The following is a 26284-nucleotide window of genomic DNA, read 5'->3' on the forward strand; positions in this document are numbered from 1 at the left end:
GTAACCTTACAATAGAACCATTATTTACTACGTTTCTCAACCATTTCATCTAGTAAAGCTTGTTTCGGGCAAGCTACAGTTTTCTTCTCTCATGGGTTTTCCTAATATTGTCCATACACCTTTTAACGAGAGCACGAGCCTTAAGAGCGTCGAATGAAACGAACCAACCAACTAATTACCCGCTATGGAAACGCCAAAAAAAAAAGAAGTAAAGACAATAGCCAATAGGGAACGATATAGGTTCAGTTCACCTTCACAAATACCACGGAGAGCTTTGTTAAATTTTTGTGAGGGCTCAACTTACTTTATTCTTCCTTTCTTTCTTCCTTCAGAGGAGAGAGTCTATAATTGGCAATTTCATTAATTGCCTGGTAGAATTTAATTTTAGTCTATCAGTTACTTTTTCTTTTTTTAGGATTAAACTCAATTTAATTTTCGGTAATTAAAATTTTCTGGTCATTAAGGATAGATCAATTTTTAATTAACGCTAATTTCGTTTGAGAAGAAAATTAGTATATTAATAATTTCTTTTTTTTCTGGCATAATTATGGGTACGTTAATTCAAATTAGAATAAAATTCGAAAGTTAAAAAAACTGGCTTTCTTTGATTTAAAGAGTGAATAAAATTCATACTGATATTAATTTACTCTCTACTACACTTCGAACAGCACTTGATATGCAAAACTCATTTCTCCCATAAGATCACTCGCGAAAATGTTTCAGGCCTAAAAAAAATTACACTGTTCGATGACTTTAAAAATCAAAGATAAGGGTTTTCTTTAAAATGATGTTATAGATTAATTCCAAGATTAAAACGAACTAATCTCATACCTTTTACCGGTGTTTGTTTGTCTCTTAATAGTTTCGCTGTGGATAAAAATTAGATCCTGCAAAGTTTAACTTCTTTTTTTTAATAGGATTTGGCTTTCCTTAACTTTAATCGCAACCTTCAGAATTAAATAGAGAAAGAAAATTAAGGTTCTTTCAGCTTAATACAATGAGAAAGGTCGACTTTAATTTTTAAATAAAGAATATGGCTCGATACGCCCACGGCAGAGTTTCACGTAGGTCCTATCGTGTTTGTTCAGCCATCTTAAGATAAAATTTCCTTCCGGCTTCAATCCAATTACTTTTCTATATTGTATAAAGGTTATAAGTACGAAATTTTTAATTATAGATCGTGGGTGGAATCATAACATAAACCTATCAGTAAACTTATAAGTTCTGATCCAGTTAGAGGCCTTCTTGTAATTAACGCGAATGCTATCTTTAGAAAAAACATGTTCCAGATAAAAATACGAAAGGGATTATGGGAAAGATACGTTGCTACGTACATCGCTGTGATTAGTTGAGCGGGTTAAAACGCGTCCATTATAAAAAAGTAAATGAGCACCTCATGGTGGTGGATTTCTCTAGCCTACTCTATCTCAAGACCTAAATCACAGTAGGCCATGGCCTTATTCCGTCTCGCTTTAGAGGAGTTTAAGGTTTTAAACGAAGATGGCGTAGTAGTCGCTATAATTTTGTCTCCCATGGATATAACTCCGCGGCGGACTCATACTTACGCGTTATATGGTTATAGTTTATCTTATATCCACAAAATGTACGGGGTACCACTTTTATTCTATAATAATTAAACGCGTCCACTAAACTTCTTAGAGGATAGCAGAAAACTTTGGCTAAGATAATAAACTGAAGCCGCGTTTACGCTAAACATTTTGAAACAGTTTTGAACCGTTATGGAAGGGCCTAATCAATTTAAAAGAAAAAAATAGCATTTTCCTTTATGATGAAAAACGATTTCAAAGTGTCTAGTGTAAACGCGCCTTATTTTAAGTGATTAATGAAATTTAACTAACCTCTGGAAGTCGTAATGAATTAATGACAAAGTGTTGTTTGTTATTTTCCCCATAGGCGCTCTCTTTACTGAAGACCAGCGGGACAGTCCCATCGAATTGGCCTTCAGATACGCCATCGTCCGTATTAACAAAGACCGGAGTGTTCTTCCCAACTCCTCACTCAGCTACGACGTACAGTACGTTCCTAGGGACGACAGTTTCCACGCTGCCAAAAGAGGTATCACGAATTCTCTCTAGTTTAGAAAACTCCGAGGAATTCCGAATTCCCACAAAGTTTTCCCAACTTAACTACTATAAAACCAAAAACTCTGTCTAGAACGAACGTGCACGCGTGCATAGCTAGCGAGCTTTAGAAATTGCGGTGGATGAGGGAAAATTTAAAGAGGCGCGGACTACTAGAGGCCATAATGAGAAGCGTACGAATTCATTCAGTGCTCTGGAATTTTCTTAAGGACCAACTAATCCAATCAAGACTCTTCTTAATTAGTTAGGTAACTGGCGGCTGCGAGTCTACCGCTGAACCAAAAAGAGCACTCTAATTTCGAACGAATAAAGATTTAGACAAGCATTCGGAAGACATTCTTTAGGCCTTCATTTAACTTAGTTTTTTTCCCTTTCACTTTACCTATGTAGATTTTCTTACTTACGCGGGGTTTTTTTACAATGAGATAATAAAGAGTTAATTAAGGCGCGGACGTACAACACCGCGTAAGTTAAAGTTTCTATATAATTCGGAGGGCCAATGGGAATTTTAGTTTAAAAGTTTCTTCAAGAAACAACGCACTTAGAAAGTGGTAATCTGGTTCGTGAAATGGGTGGTCCTAGTTCAGAGGGAGGATCGCGAATATTCAGCCCAACACTTGAGGTAGGGAGTTAATATACTCTTGAGAACTAACACAATCACGAGTCAGTACCCGGAAGATGTTTACTCATCACATCATTCACTAATTTCGCGATTTCAAATTAAAGGAAAAAAATCGATGTTAGGTTCTTGGACATTATATTGAACTTTTTTCTCCTCTATTTTATAGCATGCTATCAAATCAGTACCGGTGTGAGTGCCATCTTCGGTCCTCAAGATTCGTTGCTGGGCAACCACATCCAATCCTTGTGCGATGCCTTGGATATTCCTCACATCGAGATGAGGCTAGACTCGGAACCGGAAGTCAAGGAATTTTCCATTAATCTCCATCCGAGTCCTCGACTCCTCGGTAACGCCTTGATGGATCTGATCATGTACCTGAACTGGACGCACGTAGCTGTCATGTACCAAGATGATATGTGTAAGCGCAGATTTCGTCTTTCGTCAACACTGTTTGTTCAAACAAGGGCTTGGGAATCCATCAAGTTCACCATCGTAATATCGTTTCAACCAGCGCGTTGTTTACACTAAGGCTCGCTTCTCCAATTACGCCCTTTCAAAATTCTTCTCTCGGCTTTAGGCTTAACACCCGGTCAACTTAATATATGACAGGGTGAAATTTGAAATTTAAGAAGTCAAGGCCTACGCGTAATTTCCCTCCATTATAACACTGTTAAATGTCAGTCACGAGATTCAAATACGTCAACATCGATTGCTCAGTTCAGGTTCAAAATTAGGATAGGTCCATGGAATTTGAGACGTTAGCGAATTCAATTTCCACGTACGCTTCCTGCTTTTCGTAAGAAATAGTTTTAAAGTAACCTTTGAACAGTCCTAAACCATTTTACAAAACGAATCATGCACAAGCAGAGATAACTTTGAACTGACTCTAAAAGTAAATTTAACCGAATAAAATTTCTCCGGAAAAGGGATCACATATATACACACACTCACTCACATCGTACATCAAAAATTTGAAAACGCGAAATGGACATCACTGAAATCCAGTACAGGCAAGCTAACATATCTTTAAGAAAGAAAAATCGAGTTTTCTCGCATCCGTCCCATTCCCTCATGGCCCATTGCAAATAGATTCAAGCTATCTATAAAATTGTCGCGAATGTTATAGGCTTAGGGTTTTAGAAGGAAAAACGGGAATGAAATAAAGCTTTTCTTATACCGTACGAACCAGAATCGGCACGAACCAAACGCTAAGCCTTGGAATAAACCTTAAAGTCCCCTTCCCCAAGCACAGTCTCCATTGCTATAAAATACGACCTTTTCCGCTCGCGCACGACTTGGAAGTTGGACCTCTTTCAATTTTAAGGAGAAACATAAATTTAATTTCCGATTCTGTTAAGCCTTGGTCCATATACCAAATGTATTGTGAAATACTGAAAATCGGTCAGATGAAAGTTTGAACTCTGTATATATACAGCGCAGATCGAATTCAGTTCGGAATAATGTAGTTTTAACGACATAATAATTTTGGGCAAGAGGCAAGTATGCCTGACCATCCTGACGGAATGTAATGAATTTATGCGTAGAATAAAAGTGGGCCAGACCCGAATTTAACCGTTTAACTTTCATAATTAGGGTTTAGATTATGTACTTCTACACGAAACGATTTAGCGATCTAAATAAAACTAAAAATAATTGAAAATCAAATCATTAATCATGATAAATAATTGATTTTGCAATTAACTAAAGACGGAGTGAAGTACCCCTCGATTTATAAGTCTTAATATATTGATATTCTCACGGATGGAGCGACACTCTCAAGGTTTCCGATAGTTTGAAATAATTAAATCGCGTTCAACTAAATATATATATGACAATTGACGATCTAAGACTTAATTGTAGTTTCGAACTTGCTCCGCGTCAATAATTAATTACCTTCTATGGAGATAATTAGTAAATTGGAATTATTTTATTCCAGCCCTCGTAAACCTGCAGGAACTGGTTAAACCACCCATGCCAAGAAATGTACAGTTTATTTTTCGGAAAACAACAAAGGACACCTTCCACGATATTTTAAAAGACATCAAAAGCAGAGGAATTTATAGCATCATCCTCGATGTCCGCCCAGAAGATTTAGGAACCTTACTCTCTGCCGTAAGTAAACAAAACTAATTACTTTCCAAATGATATTATACTTCGGGAAGGATAAACATCTGGATATATGGAAAGGGGAGGAGCATGGTGTGTCAATCTTAGGCACGGCATGCTTCTTTCCCCCTTTAAAGGGAAATACCTTAATTTGCATAGCTTGATAGTCACGTGAATGTGACGTAGTAGGAAATAGTTGAATGTTCAAAATAGTACATTTATTTTACAAGTTTAACTATTCTAATTAAACAAAATCAGGAAGACTTTATAGGAGTGTTATTAAGAAAGCCAAGCACATATAGCTTCTTCTCGTACGCGCATCTACTTCAGCGCATTTCATTAGAACGCGCCACGTGATCATTGCTCTTGAAGACATGCATTTACGAAATTATAAACACGACTAATACTCTGTCTCTCTCATGCGCAGAATGATGCGCTAAAATTTAGGATTTGGATCTTTCTTTAGAGGTTTTTTTTTAACCTAACCGCTTCTCAAAAGAGGATGCTACATACCTCTCATTAAAATCCTCTATAGAGTCTCTCTGAGCAAATATGCAAATTATCTAACCGCATTCTTTTGAAAACACCGTAATTAACTTCATACTAATTAAATGTCATAATAATTAATTTCATTATAGATTCTTCAAGTTCAAATGAACGACTACAAATATTACTATCATTTTACTACTTTTGTAAGTAACATTTTTTTCATTCCTTTTATCCGTTTTGTAATTAGGGTTAATTGAACCAGCGCCAAAAATTTAACGCGCGCGCAAAAAAAGGCGCCAATAAATCAATTACGTCAATTGACATGAAATTTATACATTGTCTGTTTTTTAAAAATGACATTTTTTTTTGCTAAGAGGAAATTCACTTTCCTCTTTTCACAGTTTTTAGTAAAACCGGGGAAACTATTTTAAATGAAAAAGGTTGGATTGAAAAAGAAGATATGAAAATGGGTTCAATTTTACTTTATAAAAAGTAGAGTGACTCTCAAATTTTTTTACAAAGCCCCCCCTTTTATCGACAATCGATATCTGATCCCATTTTTTTTAGTTCATAAGCTCAGTTTATAGATGACATGGTTGAAGGAATGTTTATACGCTGGAATGTTTTCATTGTTAATAATAATTTACTAGCTTAGCTGCCCGGCGTTTTCTGGACTTTAATGGGAATATTATCTTGTCTATGTAGACACTAAATAAATTACAAATTTCGAATTAACCAGAAAATAATCAAGTATCTCAACAACGTCATCTATTAAACCCTATTTCCTAGAATACCAATGCTTACTTCAAAGAAAGAAAAAAACGTTATATAAGATTTAAACGAGTCCAGTTTCCGTGAAAAGCAAACATAATTATTCGGGGATATATTTTTGCAATACTTCTGAATAGCAAAATTTACATATTTGATAAAAACGACTCTCGTTCGTGATTTTGAATTTAATAATTTGAACAGAACAAATTCCATTCAAAAACTGAGCAAGATACTAATCTTTAATCTAGAACAGTGACGTTTTCGTGTCAAATATAATCCACGCGTAATTTAATCTTAAAAATTCTGGTATCCTGTAACTTATATAAAAAAAAGAACAAAGCAGAGCCAACGTTTGTAATGATTCGTTTCAGTAAATGATGGTAATTTTCCGGGAAATTTGGCTTCTAAATTTTTTTGCCCCCCCTTCACTCTCTTAAAAGTCAAAACCTGAGAGTACACTCACTTGAAATTGGGCCGTATTGCATAGACCTTTAAAAATTCAAACCCTTTCATAATACACTTACCTACAAGGGATGGGACACTACACTGAATTTTAAAAGCGTCTTTGACAAAATTGCGTAACCAATATGCGTTCTCAGAAGACAGGGATTATTTTTCCCATAATTCCTCGCGATGTCAGAGTGGAAATTCGGTGTACAAAAATGTATATTTTGTGCTTTAAGACGTTAGTGATTTTTTTAGTATGTTCCCTATAATGAACGGTTACAGAGTTTAGAAAATTCACCGAAAAACTTTAGCTTATCAGTAGACGCATAAGTTCATAAGATATGTTCCATAATAAGTTTGTCGCTGGTTCCTGAGACTCTGAGAGCTTGCTGACCAGTGCTTTTCCATTTCCGCTGAAGTTAAACAAAATTAAAACAAAGAACGTCTGTTTTTCAATAAATACCTTAAATATTTCTCAATAACATTCTAGTCCAATTATTCGAGTGAAGTGTCCGACACCACTAACTTCAATGTACCATTCAGGAGTAAACGATCTCGTTAAATTTAAAAACACACACTACTAGATAATAGAGAAAGTCAAGGTTTGCCCACTATAAAGCGGCCGGGAAATAGAAAATGGGTGAAAAACAATAGTCGTAAAACTTTGCGCTCATCGATTTCGAACAAAACTCGTTCCTTGACGGAAATGACATAGAGAAGGGCAAGTGGAAGGAGGAAAGGAAGAGGGATAACGGAGAAAGAGAGCCTAGAGACGCGGCAGTGGAGAACAAACGATTCTAGTCTTCTAGAGGAAGCGCTAAAACCCTTTAACGCCCCAGTTCCCCCTACCATGGAAGCCTTTCTCATACTTACGCTTCTATCCTCGCTCCTGAACCTCGAGAGATAGTTCTACAGTCGTAATATCGTACGCATAAAGGAGTTGAAAGCAAAGCTAGTGATGATGTTAATATTAGGTGAAGTTACGTGTTAGAATGAGTAACTCTGAAGCCATATAGCCAACTTTACCCGCACATCAAATGCCAGCCCAGATTCAGCTCTGTTCAGCGAGGATTTATTAAGTGATAGACTTAACAAAAGCAAAGCGACCAATTTAGGTTCAAAGTTCACGTAATTCTGAATATAATCTCAGATAACCTATTTTGTAATAACATTAGATTCACAGAGTCAGTTTGATAGTACAGATACTGTTCAGTTGAGCACTAGATTACATTTTCATTAAGTACCACAAATAATAAAACCCAAGCTAGGAACTTAGGTTCATAGTTCATACGAATACTAATAAAACTTTAAAAAAGATCGTGTGGATCGTCTATGTTAGCCATAATCACTTGACGGTACTGATATCTTATACTGAAAATCAAAGCGAAGTAGACGTTTCAGAGTAAAACAGAGACCCTGTTAGTGCATGAAAGAGCTTGCACGAGAACATAAAGGCAAAGGATGTGCAGGATGTAGTTAGGTTCTGGAGTAGGGAACAGTTTTCCTATATTTGCATTATACCGTATAACATACCAAATAGACTCGCAATCGTACCACACCGTAACGTACCAACCCAGAGCAACCGGGACTACAAGCTAGTTCCTTTTAGAATATCGGGTCGACCTTTATATGCTTTCTTTTCCCTCTTTTATGTCCTGGGAGTTAAGGAGAGAGATCAGTATGACACGAAGAAGAGTCAGCCAGTACTTGTCCCTAAAATCCCTATCCTTGAAACGGATGCGGGACAAATGAAAGGGGAGTGGCACCCACTGACTCGATAAGGGTTTAGGGACACTAGGGACAATTCCTGGAAATAAAGTAATCGAACATATATAAAAAAAGGATCTATAGAAAACGCATCACCGATACCTAACGACGGACGTACGGTGTACCCGATTCTAAGCCTCAGTCACTCATTATTTCATTCTAAGACTACTTTTCTGTATTCCCAACTGAAACCATTGGTTGGAAAGCCTCAGATTTATCGAAGTGAAAATGGAACAGGATCCAATTTTCCGCGTAGACAGTTTTTGGGGTGAATTTCTTTCATTTGGGAGTGGCAAAGAGTAATATTGAAGGATTAATAAATCTTTATTTAAAAATCCTAACTGACCAATTATCAGCGTCCAGCTCAAACCCTCGGCTTTGCCAGTTAAGGAAAATGAAATTTTACAAACCGTAGGCATCTTTGAAAATGGCAAACAGAAATTTGAAAACCGTCTGACATGAAAGCGTCCATACATTTTAAGGTGTATCCTATTTGGTAGTTGTTTAAATTTTAATAACGACTGTAAATTATACTTCAAACTGCCATTCACAATTGGCAATAGGAGCGCAATGTTTTAATATACCCTTTTGATACTTAAGCCTTGGTTTTCTCAAATTGAAACTTATTTTCTTTTGTGTTTTGTTTACAGGATATAGAGTCGTACAGTTTAGAAGATTTTAAGTACAATTTCGTCAACATGACCGCCTATCGAATGGTAGATTCAGAGAACGCGGACGTCAAACAAGTCCTAAAGGACATGGAAAAATTTCAACCCGTGGGACACCCCATACTTAGTAGAGCCAACGTTATTAAGGTGAGTAAGAAAAAGAAAGAAAAAGCAATTTTATCCAAACCCTTCATCCGGATCGTTAAAAAATCGTATAAAACCCTTTTATTCCAATTGATAACGATATCGTTCGGGACGGACTTTGGGGAGGTCGATCACTCTAAAATCTAAGGGGAATGATGGAAAACCCCATGGGGTACAAATCGAAAAACCGAAGACCGAGGCTTAGTGGATAGGGGAGACGCTAGCTGGGTCTATTAGATCCTTATCCGTTTTTATCTCGAACGAAGTGCATTGGGTGGAAGATTTCGTGGCTTTCAAAATAACCCCAATGCGCTATATACCATCCGAATTCCTTTTATCCACCAGGTTCTTTCTTTTAAAATAAACAAGATGGTAGGGCTATTAAACAGTTTCACTTTGAATATTGTATTGACGTGAGTTCAGTTCTTCAGATGAAGCTGAACAAGTTACGAGGGTATAATGAAAACCTTTACTTTATATAAACTAGTTTCGGTTGACAGAATTCCTTGCAAATGAGTCCCAATTGTAACTGGTGGTAAACTTCCAGTTTTTGAATTTAGCGAAACGGTAAATTACATATTGTGAATGTAACTTTTGCGCAAATCAAGGAAGTGGTGAAACTAAAATAAAACATCCCAAGTCCATTCTCAAAATACGTTAGTTTCAAGGGAAGCAGTCATTACCGTTCACTGAAGCGAGACGTACGGTTCCATATATATTGGTTTCAGTGGTATGTATCGAACGTACTATCTGAGAGAGCACAGTTTAGGGTTAGGTTTTGGTGCAGAGAGATAGAAAGGGATCTTTATCTTTTCGTTTTTCAGGACCCTTTCTTTTAAAAAACCATCCATTGTGGACCAAATTTTCCTCCGACAAAAGCTTTCAATCCCTTCATTTGTTTCGCTTCCTTTTTTCTTGGCTTTTGGGTACGGGCTACCATTGGATCAAAAACCTTACAGCTTTGAAATCAACGGCTGTCCGAATGCGATACTTGGGGGAGTTAGGCCTCGGCCTAATGGGTTCCGTATTCTTCTTTGAGGCAAAGGCTTAGCATTTCCGAAAGATAGAATTTCCTTTACGACGAGAGGGCATTTCCGCGAAGTGCTAAGCTTTTACTTGGTACTTGCGTGTAAGAAAAAGGTTCACTGGAAGCAAACATATCTATGGCGTATTATTCCGCTAATCTCGAGGCAGAGCCGCATTGATCCCCGTTTATAGAATTGTCTATTAGGATCATGTATAGGCTTTTAATGGACTCAACAGTAGGGGGTGCACTTACTACAGCCAGTTTGACCAAGGCTTACTCTAACTAAATGCAATGACCTTTGGCCTATTTTACTATAAGAATTCAACTTAAAACATCCTTAAAATGTAGTGCGTAACAAATCGATTTAGCTGTTATTCTTCAAAGCCTAGCGTTAACATAACAGTGACCTTTTGACCCTCAAATAATAATTTGTTATCATAAACATTAATGACCTGCATATAGTTTGGTCCCCAAATAATAATATAACTCAGGTAGACTAAACCTAATATATTAATTACCAATTTTTCGGTTAATCTTGGCGAATTATCTTAATTGTCATTGGCTGACTTTACAGCCAATCAAGATTCAAATAACCTACGGTCATTGGATAGGCTATAATGGTTATTGCTAAAGTTAAATTTTGATCCTAATTGCATAAGCGAAATATGATTAAATTTCCGAGGCTTACCAATTACGCGTTGTTAAGTATTTACCAAACTGTATAATGACTCGAACCTATGTTCCAGAAACACTTATTATCCCGAGGCCTTTATATTATAATTACGGATTAGATAACACTCCGCTAACTGTATTCATTATATTACGTACGTTTAAGGTAATATTAACTAATTTCATAATTTTAAATTGAGATAAAATCGGAAATGGGTTGCCCTCGATTTCTTGGTGTATCTATTCTAGTTTCTCACCACCGTTTTCACTAATCCCATAACATTTCGCGCGTAAATCTCTAGATAAATTTGTTAAAACGAACATAATTTTAAAATTAAAAACAAGGCTTAATATATTTACTAGCGCCGTTACTTTATGAAGTTAAAACAAGATCTATTATTATTTTGAAATATTTCTGGGTGAAGCCACCATACAGGCTGAAACCATCCCATGTATTTTCTACCAGCCCCTGTAAAAATGCGCGAGTGTAATACACCAATGTGTTCAACTGTCAAAATTAATTTGCGACGGCTATAAATATTTGTTTAATAGTTGTAATTATATTAATTTATGCAGAATAAAAAGGCTAATATTTAGACACGTTCGCACTAGAAAAACTTATAAATAGTAAAAAATATAAAATATAGACAGAAAAATAAATAAAATAATCGGCCAATTCAAGGTGCTTAGTAAAAGGGGAACGAAATAACGGGATGAATTGGGTGTCAGCGATGGATCTATGTATCAAGTACGGGCCTAGCTTTCTATTGGTTAATAACTTCGTCTGCTCCAGTGCTAATTGCTTAGTCTACTTGAACATCGCTTAATCATCCATTAGGAGAGAACACCCCATAACCATAGTGCCCTAAACATCCCGCAAATAACCGTTACGGAATTCAAACTATTTGTATTTTACGTGTATTGAAGTTAAAACAATTTCACCTTTAAAATGAATACGTTTTTTTTTCAGTTTGTAGTTTAAAAACCTTGTTATATCTACGAGAAATATTCGTAGCATAAGACGATACTGATTTTCAAAAAAGCGCACGCGTGCAATATTTTTGAATTTCAAAACTATTTCTATTCTCTCTATTCCATTTGACCTAAACACCCTGTATGAGAGCAGTAGGCTCGATTTCACCTGTATTTCCCCTGCATTGTTAAAACCCTCCAATGCGAAAATTCTAAACTTTTTTATATATTTCTTTTTTATTCACCCGATTTGAATTCCAAGCAACTCTTTGAAATTCTTTTCACACCTCCTCGAGGCTAAAAGCAAAAGAGAACTTTGCTCGGGTGCGCTCTAGATATAGTAGCGTAAAAAACGATTTGGGCAATAGAATAGAACCTAAAATGGAATAACCCCTATTCAAAAGTAAATTGGTATACTGTATTTCATGGAATCATCCGTTATTTCTAAGCCTTTGTCCTCTATCATTATACCTACCATAAGTTATCTAAGCCTTGGGCCTTACGTTATCATAAGTTTAAGTGGTCTTGTCTTCGTCGATTAGGTGGAAGGTTGTAGAGTTACAGGATATAGTGCAGACTTAGGTTTACGTACCTGAAACTTATGCTAAGACAAATCTTTCTTTCGCCTTGGAATTAACGTCATCTATTGGATGGCAAATCTCTCTTTTATATAGTGTACTATATTTTAAATTGGTATCATTAGCTGAAGTTATATAGACATGCTTTGTAATTCGTCATTCTAAGTAAGCTAACATTATAAAATAGCATGTCTCCTATAAAGAATGATTCAAACAACATTTTCCTCAATAGATTACATTCATTAGAATATCTGAGTACGTTTAACCTGTCCTTTAAAGTGATAGTAGTGCACAAATAAATAAATAAGTTGGGTATTTTTCGTGTGTTTAAAACTATCAAAACTTTTGGTAGTCGAAATCTACTATCCCTTGAAACATTAGCTTCGTTCGTATTCGAAAAGCTAGACAAATTTAATAGTTCCTCTTACAAAGGAATTACATCAGTTGAACTCCCTTAGCACGAACAATTTTATTAGGGGTAATTTTAACCCTTTTGGGATTGGGAGTACGAACGTACAAGACTACGAGTGAATTTCTATCTAGACCATAATACAAAGAATGAAGGAAGTACGATAATAAAGGATCATAAAATACCTATAGAAATCGCGACGTCTATATATAGTGTCTCGGGAGCTTTGGGTGATTTTCAAAAGGGTTCCTGGAAGGAACTTCTAACCCAGGCAGATATCTGTTGCCAAAAACGTGCTCAGACTACAAGTGGCCTTCAAGTATTACCCGGGAATGAAGAGAGTGAATTCTCAAGGAAGAAGGGTGCTAAGCCTTTGCAGTCTAACTTCTCTGAAGTGTTAGGCCTAAGTCTTTTAATGGATGAAAAACAATTGTTTCCCTAGTCGCGTGATCTCATCCACGGGATTACGAACTAACAGCAGGACGAAGTTATAGATTGTAAGCCGCTTGCTTTTCCCCAAAACTTAAACTTAAAACTCGTTTAGATCAATATGAAGCATAAAGGATTTCGAGTCGCTCATTAACTATAGTCTAGCCGATTTTATAATCAATTTTCTTAATATTTTAGATTACTTTTAAATCCGATAATGCTTGGTTAAGTTTGTCACTCAAACCACTCTCAAATTATCACTAAAAGTACCAGAAAATGTCTCTTTTCAGTTCAGTCATTTGGGACTTTTACTCGCGTTGATATCATAGATATACCCAGAAGTTTAATTACTTAACCAGATTGTGTAATTAACTTAATTATCAATGGAAAGAGGCTAGTGATAAGCGACGAAAATAATAACGCAGGGGAGATTTAAAATTTCGTATTATTTATCTGTTGATATAAGCGCTGAACTTCATCGCCTTAATAAACATACCTAGACAAGTAGGTTATTATACCCTAGAAGCCTAATTCCAACCATGGGGATAGGCCTAAAGGAGCCATGTATAATAGCTAAGCCTCGGTAGCTAAGTGGGGAAAGCAATCTAGCTTATTATTCCGACTTCTTTCTTTGACGTCGAAGCTAGCCCTGAAGGGACTAAACTTTACTATCTCTTTTTGGTTTTGGTATAGACGGAGCCTGCCTTGATGTACGATTCAGTGTACGCGCTGGCGAAAGGACTTCACGCCATGGAGAGGGGAACCTCGTTAAGGCCGGCCAATGTATCTTGCGAAGAGGAAGTCCCTTGGAACGACGGAAGTAGTCTTTTCAACTACATAAATTCCGTAAGCGACGCCTCTCCCCCCTCTCTCTCTCTCTCCTTCTCTTTTAACTCTTTTCCTCGTGTCTCGGTTCACTTTCCAATTGGGAATATATCCAAAGTCTTTCGTCTTAAACAATTCCTCGTCATTCTTTAATATTTCTCATTAACTCTTTGACGAGTGAACCTAACTCTTTGTTTCGAGTAACGAGGTTATATATGGCTTAATTTATTTTGCCTCCCGATGACCAAATCTCTGGCGACGCTTTTGTATTGAGCCCCTCTTCCCCTTTCCCCCTTCCCAAACAACGGACTCCGGTGCAAGCGTTAATCCGTAGCCACCTATTCTATGTCTCCGATAAGACTAGTTACTCTCATATAGCTAGCTAGCTGCCTCGGCTATTATTCACGTTTTGTTTTGTTTCAGGGTAGGCCTAATCTTAGGATAAAGATATCGTAACTCAATTCAATTGCGTTTAAACTATCATGAAGAGAAAAAGTGCATTTTTTTCCATGAGTTCAAGTATTTTAACAGAAAAAAGAAATTTATCCGAAAAGTGGCATTTTTTCAAAATGGCAGTTTAAACGCAATATTATACACCAATTAGGGGAAAGGGGCCCATTTAGATATTGTTGTTAATTTTCTGGCAGCCATTTAAAAAGATGGAGGCCTCGTGCAAATCATGTTCAAAGGGACAAACTATAGTTTTCTTATATATGGTACTATCATAAGTCTATGACTCTTTCCATAAGTATGGTCATAAATTATATGGTATAGCTATGGAGACGTACTATAAAATTCAGTATCTATAACAATTTATATTACTCTATCGATCTATGTAGGTTATTGGGGCCAATACCTCTAAGATGTTTGCTAATATACGTCACATTGGATGGGGTTTAGTTACGTATCGTAAATATTTTAACACCATCCTATAGTTATGGAAGTTATATATTAAACATTCCAAAAGAGGAGGAAGCGTTCCATAAACGTCATAGGCTTTGTAATTGTTTATACACCGACAAACAAAGGGAGCCAGAGACTGACTGTGACCGAGTCTCAACGACTAAGACAATTTCCTTTGAATATATATTTATATGTATATAACATTCTCTCTCGGTTGACGGCTTAATTGGGGACTTTAATAATTAATAGCGTATCAAACAAAAGCGTCGGCCTTTATGGTCTTTAAGTTACGAGGCGTGGTTGAAATTCCTTCCCTTAAATTGTAACACTTGGTAATAATAATAAATGTTATGAGAAAACCGAGATGAAATTTATATAGGTTATTAATAGCGGAGGTATAAGTAACATTGTTCAGCAATAAGTACGCCAATTTGTCCAATGGAATAAATAATGACCTATTCCATTCATACGTTCTCTGGTTGCGTATGGGTTCTTGGCAATTAAGTTAACTTACTGGAACCAAGACGTTAGGCCTATTTTTGTAGTAGACAGAATGGGAACATTTCTCAGTCGCTTCACACTAAGACCTTAAACGTAGATAAATTAACTTATTTGCTCGTGTATTCTTCGATATTGGTAGACATTTTGTTAAAAATTTCAACGAATTTGGTCAAATAAATTTAGTTTTAATATTTCAGGTTGAATTTCGAGGACTAACAGGACGGATTCAATTTAAAGAAGGGAGGAGAAACAATTTAAAACTTGATGTTTTAAAACTTCGACAAGGCAAGATGGAAAAAGTAAATCTTTCTCAATATTCAATTCCCCATCCTTCATCCTTAATCTTTTGAGTGTTACTGCGTGAGCACCGTGGCGTACCATAGGAGGAAGGAATAATACAAACGCTTTTAAAATTAAGGCAAGGCAAGAAATCCTTCAACGGGTAAGGAGACTGCGGACATGGCGCGCTGTAGATTTTTCAAAATCAATTTCAAACCCGCGGGGCCTTATATATTTCCGTTTCTCTTTGGAAGAAACTGACTTTTTTGGGTTTTATTTTTTCCTTCAGACAACTATTTATTTCCATTAAATGCGAGAGAGAAAAAGTTATACCGGCGTTACCTAAGGTTCGAAAGGCAGTATAGAAAGTATCAGAACCCAAAATGTCAAGGAGAGAATCGGTTCCACGATATTAATGTTAGTTTCTTTGGAAGTGAGTGATAAAAAATTGTAATTAAATTTAAAAAGGTTTTAAAGCTTCTATATCCACGAATTCGAGGTTTAAAGTATTGGCAATATTAAAATTAAAGTCCTGATTAGGTACAACTGCTTAACGTCTTGGTGTTATTTTTATAATACGATTTAAAAGAAGAAATTCAAATAATAGAATGTAAAAACTAGGAACGTGGAATATATGAGCCTATGGAAAAAGGCGCGAAGCCGTCTCCTTCCACGTGTTCAATTTTAGCACGTTAGGTTCTCGTAAAATAAAATGAATCTACTTCGTGGACAGTAAAGTTTGCCTTTCATTTACTGAACTAATTTTAAAAGCGCTTCTACGCGCGCTGAAGTGAAAGAGTAAATTTTATCAAGGAGATCGCATTAACACTTGTTAGCGTTGGCAAGAATAGGAAAGGTGCGTGGGTCGATGATATTTTTCTTTTCCATTTTTTCGTGAGCGTATAGATTTTTCGTTTTCTTTTTCTTATAAAACGGGACTTTCCGGTTGGTTGACATCTTGATAGATGCTGGCTCACACTAACACGGTCGTCACGGCGCCGACAAAATGAGCTGCTCTTCTTAACTTAAACGGATTGCTTTTTGACGACATCTTTTAGACTTTCTTTTATTCTACGCTAACCCTTTTTCTTCTTTCTCTCCTTCCTTCTCCCTTTTTTCTCCCATTTCTCGGGGCATGGTCCGCTCTCTCGTCTGTTTTGGCGCGGAAACGTTGCAGGTCGGTGAGTGGTCGACAACCGCGAGACTCAATATAACCGATCACGTCGCATTTCATGAATTCGGAACTACCAATATAACTCTCAGAGTCACAACCATCATTGTAAGTATTTTTCACAAATTTATCTTTGCCTCTCAAAAAAACATAAGTGGATAATATAAGTCTCTTCGTAAGTTTGACACTTGTTACTTGAAACTGGTAGTTGGTCAAAGACTAGAAACGTCTCGCGCATTTTACGTCATCAAAAAATAACATCGGTAACGTTATAAGTTTATTGCAATAAGTCTCTACGTCTCCAGTACGTGTTTACGCTAAAAATGGGACAGTAGTACAAGCAATGGCGGGACGTTGCGTCCACAGTCCTTGCCTTTACCTGTACTATAATGCGTTCCAACTTAGTCAGTCTCGTGCGAACGCTATTACGGTGTCTTTCGAAACGTTAATAGCCGCTGCAAACTAATGATCGCTTAAATTCAGCATAGAAGCAGAAATAGACAAATTCAAACATAAGAAGCGTAGAAACACGGGCCTATGTTTAATAGAAATGCTATAAGGCAATCCCGGATGGAACCTCTTTAAATGCAGAGAAGTTAGGGGATGTCTGTATCTAATATATGACATAATTAACTACGTTGAAAGAAACTCTAGTTTCATCTAATTTAAATATTTTGGTAATTTGGATTTTTTTTTTCTTCAGTCGACTCCGTACGTGATGATGAAACCCGACCAAAATCTAACGACCAACGAACGGTTGGAAGGATTTTGTATCGATCTGTTAAAAACGATTGCCGAAATGTTAGGCTTCAAGTACGAGCTGTACCTAGTGCCTGATAGAAAATTCGGAGCCGAAAACACATCGACGGGCGAATGGAGCGGACTAGTCAAGGAGATTATAGAAAAGGTAAACTAAAAAATTAAAAATATAAACATTTATAAAACTCAAGACACTCTTTGAGTTATCTCCGCAACACGTAGACCTACCACAAAAGGCAAATAGAAACAAGATGGCCCCGGCCATATTACAGTTTTGCTATACCAAATTGTCACACCAAAACTAAGGCGGGAATAATGCCCAGTTGTAAGGGGTCGGAACAATAGTTTTCCAGCTAATAATAGAGCAAAACTAAAAACAGAAAGCTAAGGATAGTTGAATCTCCCCAATATTATACAAGTTTGGGACGAACTAAGGGAAATAAACCTTTTTTTCGGCGCTAAAGAATTTTTAGAGAAATTATTGATTCGTGCCGGCAGAGAAAAACATCTTGCTAGGGGTACTACTAGGTAGCTTTTCTCGAGAGACTTTAGCAAAAACCTCCTCAGAGGCTGCGAGTTAAAGGAAAAAAATAAGTTTAAGAATATAAGAGACGGATAAGAAGAGGATGCTTCCGTATATTTTTCATCCTTCGATCTCCGAAGATACCCCCTAGGCCTTGGGAAGTTTGGGTTAAAGCTTATAGGTACTATTTTTCTTAGGTAGAATATTAAGTACCAACGCCTTGGCATATATAGATTAGAAGACTTTATGTCGATAAGAGAATTTCTTTTAAACTTTTAAAGCTATCGGTATCGGCGTACTCTTTTTAGAAGCATGGAGGTTTGGCAAATGGTTCGGGAAGACGTCATAGAACAGTTTCGACTCAAAATTGCCCATAGAACAACATTCCTCTTAATTTATGGCAGACTTATCAGAAACACCCTGCATTAGCAAGGATATCACAAAAACAGAAATACGCAAGCTAGCACACCCCCAATTTCGAATTTCCGTAGTCCCTGTATCTCAATTATAGGTTTCTTATCAGATTTATTTCGGGGTTAGCGAACAACTAAAGAAATGACTTATCTACACGCGATTTTCCTTATTTTTTTCTCTGCTAAAAAAAAAAGAGGAAGATTAAAGGAAAGCTATCTTGCAGGATTCTTTCTTTAACCAGCTAAGGGTGATGTTTGTCGCTATTTAGAAACAAGGGGTCGGCTAGTTAACCTTATGAATATAATAAAGAATCCTAAACATTGGCTCGTATAAGAATAACTTCCAAATAACATTATGTGAATGAACAGAATTAACCAATTGCAAAATTAACAAGTATCCAACACCTCAGAGTTGCCCTGGTCACCCCGCCAATCGTTTTCGACTTTTCCCACCAACCAAGCGTAGAATTCTCTCTTATATCAAACTTGGTCATTGGTCCATATAAGTAGACCCAAAACCGTATAGTACACTAGTTCTAAAGAACGATAAAAAGTTCTTTTCTTGGTTCTGACGCTCAGTTTCTTTGGGTCTGTTCTATGTATTTCGGATATTTCCCTTATCGCTCGTGAAAAAAAAATAAGACTTACATTTCGCATTGTTGTAAAGATGGACAAATATTTTCCGGGGCAGTTCGTGAAAATCCCACTTTTTAGAAGACGATATGGTTGTGGCTGTTCTAAAGTACAGTGCTTTCTACTGGTGATTTTGAGTCAAAAATGTTCTATGACGTTTAGCCCTAAGGGACACTGTTAAGTTATGATTGACTTGTTTAACTGCATTTTCTCAAATTTTAAAAACAATATAATTGTGAACTTGATCTTTCCACCACTGCGGTTAAAAATACACCTTAACTATTTCATCTATTTACTTAATAACACCGACTCTTTCTACATAACAGTTCTCAAGCGCAATTGACAATATAGTGGAAGCTGTAATGCCTTAAAAAGTATCCTAGCCAGTACCCTTTGAACAGAAAAAAAACGCCGAGCGAAGCCATTCCGTATGAATTATTATTAAGGCATTTTTTCTCCCAGAGATACGAGGGAAGGGGGGGGGGGAGCTTTAACCGAATTTCATGGTATTATCGCTGTTTGGTATTATGGTATAACGCTAAAAAATATAAGACCCCACATCGACGTTTAAAAAGAGTTATAAATATGTATTGTATATGTGTGTATGGGTTTTTATCAGCTAGCAGCAACCTTATCCCACTTTTGGGTTTGGAGCACTGCATCAAACCATATCTTTACAGCTAGCTAAAAACCATCCGGGCTTACGTAGTTTTAAAGGAAATATGATGTTTTGAGACCATAAGTACTTGAAATTTAGTTCTAAGCGTCGGTTAGTTTTTGTAGTTCAGTCAATAACATCTATAATCTGAATAGAGGATGGGAGTTTCTCTATAGCTCCAATCGTAGAATACACATCTAATTTTTTTAACAGTTTTTCTTTTTATGTTCAATGGACCCTTTTTCAAAGGTCATGGGTAAAATAAAGTCTGATGTGTTGATCACCTTGTGGTATGTGGACAACAAAGATATGGCTTTGGTGGACTGGTAGCATTGAAGCTCTATCTACTGTCTTTGTTGACCACATACCAGAGGTTCCGTCTTATCAAAATGCGCTCCCCGTTTTGAAAAAGGGTCTTTCTTTTGAGTTCGGGGAAGGCAGGGAAAACCGGAAGATGTTGGCCTCAACTAGCTAACCCACAATGTATTTATTATGTTGTTGGTAAAATAGGGCTAGGTTTAACGAAGCGATTCTGAAAATGAATCATGTACCTGAAGAAACCTTAGACAGTCTTATATAGTACAGGATCTCGAAATTACTTTTGAAATGAAGGTACGTTTCTAAAAATAATTATGAAAAGAGCGAAGGGACACACTCGTGCGCGACTAATTGGAAAAGTCAGAGGGAGGGAGTATCGGAATAAAAGCACTCCGAAGTTTCCAAGTTGAATATGAAGAATCTTTTAAAGGTTTTTCGTTGTTTTTAAGGAGACTTTGCTGTTTTTCGCGGTTGGTTGAATGTTTATAATTACGTTTTGGTGGTTTTACTTTGCAGAACGCCGATCTGGCCGTGGCTCCAATGACCATCACGTACGCGCGAGAACGCGTGGTAGATTTTACGAAGCCTTTCATGACATTGGGAATCGGTATCTTGTTCAAGCTGCCCAAAAGCATGCCCGTTCGGTTGTTCGCTTTTATGAGCCCGTTGGCAGTGGACATCTGGTTGTACATTTTAGCCGCGTACATACTAGTCTCTTTCACCATGTTCATCGTGGCGCGTTTCAGTCCGTACGAGTGGACGAATCCTCATCCTTGCGTTCGCGACAACGACATCATGGAGAACCAGTTCAGCTTAGCAAACAGCTTCTGGTTCTTGATCGTCACTCTCATGCACCAAGGCTGCGATATCAACCCGAAGGCCACTTCCACGCGCATCATCGGAGCCATGTGGTGGTTCTTTACCCTCATCATGATCTCCTCCTACACGGCCAACTTGGCCGCTTTCTTGACAGTCGAACGCATGATCACCCCCATCGAAAGCGTCGAAGACCTCGCTAAGCAAAACAAAATCGCCTATGGCACGCTCGAAGGAGGCTCCACAATGACGTTCTTCCGGGTAAGACATCTTCAACCACTACTTACATCTCCTCTAAAATTTTACCGCTTCGCTACACCCTACTACGGAAATTCATTTTTCAAGAGGGTTGCGTAAATACATTAAACCAGATAGCTGTAGGGACCTTCGAAATAGCAAACGTCATTAGATAAATTAGTAAACTTTTCATAAAAAGACACAATCAAGCGGCACAAAATAGCGCTTCCTATAGCCAGTTAATTTAAACGGAAATAATTATAGCAAGAAGAGTCGAAAAGAGTACCGCTAAAAACTTGACGCTAACTTTTCCACTCCTCTTATCTCTGTTAAGTGGATTAATTTGCGAACGAAATGCGTGTTCAAAGCTTCCTTCAACCATTAGCAACCTTAAGTCTTGGCTAATTCATTTTTAAAAATTTAAGCCCTATAGAAAAAGCAAAAAGAAATCAATATGGCGGATAAGTTAGGTGGTCTAAAAGCCATAGCGGGTACGTCAATCGAGGTGTAAATTACATCCATTATGGCTTTTAGCGCGGCGCGAAAATCAATTTTGGTCCACTACTACTACCGAAACCACCTTCTTTTTAAAGCTTCCCCCACCCCGGAATGGGGATGATATAAGTAAAGTAGAGGGACTAAGGGTTCTCCCAAGTGGGCTCTCAACTCGCCCGTCTCTAAAAGCCGAGGAGCGAAGGGTTTAGGAGAAACCCGAACCAGTATATGGCTAAAAAACATCGTCGTATATAAGGTTTTAAACTCAAGTCTACACCGTCCTCGCTGTCAAAAACTCCAAAAGGGTAGGGAAGCGACTGCCAGGATAAAATCCGCAGCTGCAGTTTAAATCTCTCTTGGCTCCTACGTCTTATCTCATACTAGTCCATGTTAAAAGTGTCATTTTATCAGATTTTCGAGACTCCTATCACGATGAAAAAAATGTTTCCAGAGGAAAAAGGAGAGGAGGAGGATAAAAAATGTAGCAGATTCTTCTGGACCAACCCAACTCAAAGTAGAAAAAAAGATGCGACAAAATCTGGTAAAATGCTTCAAATCGAAACGTTCCCAGGCACTTAAGCGTTTCGGACTAGTAACTAGCGTACATACCGTTGGAAAAGGGAAAAGTGGACCGAAAAGGGTTGCGCAAGATGCTTGCTAGATAAGGTGGTTGACAAGTAGTAGATAAATAAGGGTGTTCGCCAAACGAGATCGAATTGCGACGTGTCCCGTATCGGCGGTTTTCTCCCTGCTAACAGATTTGCAAGAAACAGAAACCACGCGATAATCTACTATGATATCTATCTTTATCCGTAAACGAACTCACTCGATCACCTAAGAAAAAAATAACTGACCTGTATTACGCATAATAGGGTAGTGGTAATACTGATTTTAAAAATATAATTTAAGTGAACTTAAAAAATATGCATTTTGGTTCATTATATTCTTAACAATCCGAACTACAATGAAGCGGGAAAAGAAGTACATTCCTTTTAAATAGGCTGATATATTGGAAAAAGAGGGAAGAGAGAGAGAGAGAGAGAGGGAGGGAGGGAGCAGCTGTTTGCAAAGTTTCCTACACACACGCGTTTTCTTCTCTATCTTGTCCCGGAAAAAGTACCATTACTAAATATTGTCTTTTCTATAAGTTGAATTTTCCGCTCGCCGTACATCACGCGGTTAGCTCGAGCCGGATAAGCTGAATCTGTCAAATGTCCCGCCTAGGAAAAAAAAAAGAATGACAAATTTGAATCGACAATATTTTCCGTGAATTTAAAAAAAAAGAGTTTCGCGGTGGTTGCTAGGGTTTTCTCGGAGATGGTGAAAAAACGTAAATTAAATTTACCCCCGTTCGTTTCTCTAAGTGGTTTTCCAGATCTGTCTCGAATTTGATTTTTTTTCTCTCTCTCTTATTGTCTTGAAACGATCTGCCTTTCTGAAGTAGATAAATAGAAGTCAGATATTCTCCAGTCGATAATTATTTGGGTTATCTTACGTAATCTCTTTACGACCTCAAAATTAAAATAAAGGCTTAAGAAATGAAGGAGTACACACAGTGCGCAATTACAGGTTCAATTATTAAAGCACGCCAAATTTCAAGGCTTAACAACTTCAAAGAATGGACTTTCTTCTGATTTCCTTTTGCCATTTGTTTTACTTATAGGATTCAAAGATCGAAATTTATCAAAAAATGTGGCGATACATGGAAAGCAGGCCGTCTGTCTTCGTTAGCTCTTACGAGCAAGGGGTAGCTAGGGTATTATCCCAGAATTATGCTTTTCTAATGGAGTCGACAATGTTAGACTTCATGGTGCAACGCGATTGCAACCTTACCCAAGTAGGAGGGTTGTTAGATTCCAAAGGATACGGAATCGCTACGCCTAAAGGTTAGAAAATACTGACCCTCGCCCCTCTCCTATATATACTATCGAGTGGCCTGATATTTATTACGTTCAGGTCAGCTGTGGATTAGTTGAAGTCTTAGTGACCCTGAGACCTTAAGCCTAAAAGGATTTTTTTTAAAGGATAGGCTTTCATTATCTTTGAAATGGATTCTGTAAACCAAAAAAGAAAAAAAAATGATATCTTTCGAGCCCATTTTAATTGCACAGTAAAAGTACGGTAATCTAACTCTCCGCTCTTAATTAGAAACGATCCTTTTATTTCAATCAATCCATCTTCGACCAAGGCTTAAATCAGGTCACCGATTGATTTTTTTTTTTTTTTTTTTTGGTTTGTTGTTTGGTACTCTTCTCTCATTTGGGCGAACGTTTTAGGTTCACCGTGGAGAGACAAACTTTCTCTAACTATCTTAGATCTTCAAGAAAAGGGAGTAATTCAACACTTGTACAACAAATGGTGGAAAAGTCCTGGTTTAACTTGTACCAGAGACGACAAGAGTAAAGACGGGAAAGCCAATGCTTTAGGAGTAGATAATATCGGCGGAGTTTTTGTAGTTTTGCTGTGTGGATTGGCGCTGGCCATCCTAACAGCCATCCTCGAATTCTGCTGGAACTCCAAGCGAAACGCTCAAAGCAATCGGGTAATTGTGAGTGAACGATTATCCTTTCGTCAACCACCGAACCCACAAACCCCATAAATCCACCACCCCCAATTATAAATATAACCGGCGTTTGACGAAACCAGGAGATACGTTGCACACTTACACGACAAATTCTTATTAATTACTAATCTTTCCTTCATTAATTTGATCCTTATTAAAAATACTAAATTATCATTTTAGATTTTAGAGCATGGCATGATTTGAAAATGGAACTTCTATTTTTTGTGGCTGGTGTTGGTTGCGGAGAACAATTTATAGACATTATTACGGAACTATAGTTAAATATAAGTTAACTCTAGTTTGGTACAAAAACATTACATCTGATTCGGCATGCAACGCGAAATGACTGAAGAATCATAAAGAATAATGGAATGAGGAGTGGAAGGAGAAAGCGGTGGCACTTGTTTATCCTTCATAATGTATAAAGGTTGAACAGGCGTACTGTTAAATAATCTCTCCCTCCACTCCTCTCGCTTACTGGTCAAGAGAAGTCTGGATGAAACCGTATCAGGTGAAAGTATCGAGGTTTTCTCGCATTTAATTACATTGACCCCAAACGCTGCATTAGGCTATTGTTGATGGTGTGTAATGTCCCGCATGTTAGTTAGTTTCGGGCGTAACGCGACGAGACTCAGAATTGCTGCATGATAAAACGTAGAATATTATATTTTGCACCACGCAGCAATCTTTATGTTCGGAGATGGCGGAAGAGTTGCGGTTCGCGGCCCGTTGTCGATCATCTCGTCAACGGCCGGCCCTCAGACGACATTGCTCAAAGTGTATCCCGGGCACGACTTACGTTCCCGCCATGGAACTACCGCAGGAGAACGGCATTTTGCAAATGATGGAATTCCGAAAGTCTCCCATCTACGCGGAAAGTGCCGACTCTTAGCCGAAGTTTGACCGAAACTACCCGACGAACGGGAGAGAGTTTTAGACAAGTCGAACTTCGCCAAATGTAGCGACACTCGCGTTAACAATTTTTTAAAACAAAAGTAATAACGAAAGAATAAAAAAAAATTCAAACAAATGAATTAAAAATTTGTTTTTGCGCCGCTGTTTGCGGGTATATTAAAGCGGAGGAAGCGAAGCGTTGCGCGACGTAAACTTTTTATCAATAACGTATAAAACGAGGGACTCGAATAGTTTTTTGCAAATTATAACCAACTAATGTAATTATCAATCGCGTAATTACGCAAAGATAAAAAAGAAAATGGTTGTTAAAATGCATGCCGCAACAAGACGAAAATAGGCCTAAAAGTTGAAATAAATAAATATACTATACGATACACGAGAAATAAGTAAACAAATAAATAAATAAATCTTGATCGAGAAACTAACAAATACCCAAAACAAAAATTAAATAATAAAATATACCCATGTTTCTTTGAAAAAAAAATTACTGTTTTTGGCCATTGTTTAACAAAAATGAAGAAAAAATAACCGAAAGAATAAAATGTTGTTTAAACTAATCATTTATATTTTAATTTAATTTTTAATCCTTTAAGGGGAGGAGTACACCATTTCAGCGAAACTAAGAGGGAAAGACGCCTGCGCAGTAAGCGGGCGCAGAGACGGTAATGAATTAGCCAACATGTATGTCCCGATTCTGAGGGTCTCCTACCGCATTGCGAACATCAAAATGGTCTATTACCTAATTTCCATAGTTTGACACCATATGGCATTGGCACCAATCAAGTGCCTACACTGATAAATAATTTTAGACGCGGCGTTTGAGTATCCCTTAAATAATAAACATCGAATTTTATAAAGGCTGTCTACTCGTACTAGGTCATCAAAATCGAGTTCGTTTTCAAAATGACTGCGGGGCGTTTTTTTTCTTCCCATTCTAATACTCCATTTTTGATGGGTAGTTTTTCTATAAAGCTTTTTCTTTTCCTTTCGTATTGATCTTAAAATTATTTTGAGCAAAGATTCCCAAAGAGTATGAGGGGAGGAGGAGATCTTGATTTTTTTATTCTTCTTTTTT

The 26284-nt window shown here is 37.3% G+C and overlaps 1 protein-coding gene across 5 annotated transcripts in view; it reads left to right on the forward strand.

Moving 5' to 3' along the window:
* Nucleotides 1–25766, forward strand: part of LOC149704956 (glutamate receptor ionotropic, kainate 2-like) — a 33324-nt gene extending 7558 nt beyond the window's left edge. Inside the window, exons 2-14 of one of the 5 annotated variants that reach the window (XM_089865089.1) lie at nucleotides 1915–2076; nucleotides 2891–3142; nucleotides 4661–4836; nucleotides 5469–5522; nucleotides 8955–9119; nucleotides 13894–14046; nucleotides 15627–15728; nucleotides 16886–16987; nucleotides 17583–17786; nucleotides 20700–21260; nucleotides 23395–23617; nucleotides 24008–24273; nucleotides 24953–25766. In XM_089865089.1, coding sequence (XP_089721215.1) covers nucleotides 1915–2076; nucleotides 2891–3142; nucleotides 4661–4836; nucleotides 5469–5522; nucleotides 8955–9119; nucleotides 13894–14046; nucleotides 15627–15728; nucleotides 16886–16987; nucleotides 17583–17786; nucleotides 20700–21260; nucleotides 23395–23617; nucleotides 24008–24273; nucleotides 24953–25186 — 2654 coding nt within the window. In that variant the 3' untranslated portion in view covers nucleotides 25187–25766. The other 4 variants (XM_089865090.1, XM_089865093.1, XM_089865091.1 and 1 more) reach the window with 4 other exon arrangements.
* The last annotated feature ends 518 nt before the right edge of the window (nucleotides 25767–26284 follow it).

Source organism: Phalangium opilio, unplaced genomic scaffold (genome assembly GCF_054372755.1).
Source record: "Phalangium opilio isolate 3A_F unplaced genomic scaffold, DU_Popi_V2 ptg000014l_1, whole genome shotgun sequence".
Classification (NCBI taxonomy): domain Eukaryota; kingdom Metazoa; phylum Arthropoda; class Arachnida; order Opiliones; family Phalangiidae; genus Phalangium; species Phalangium opilio.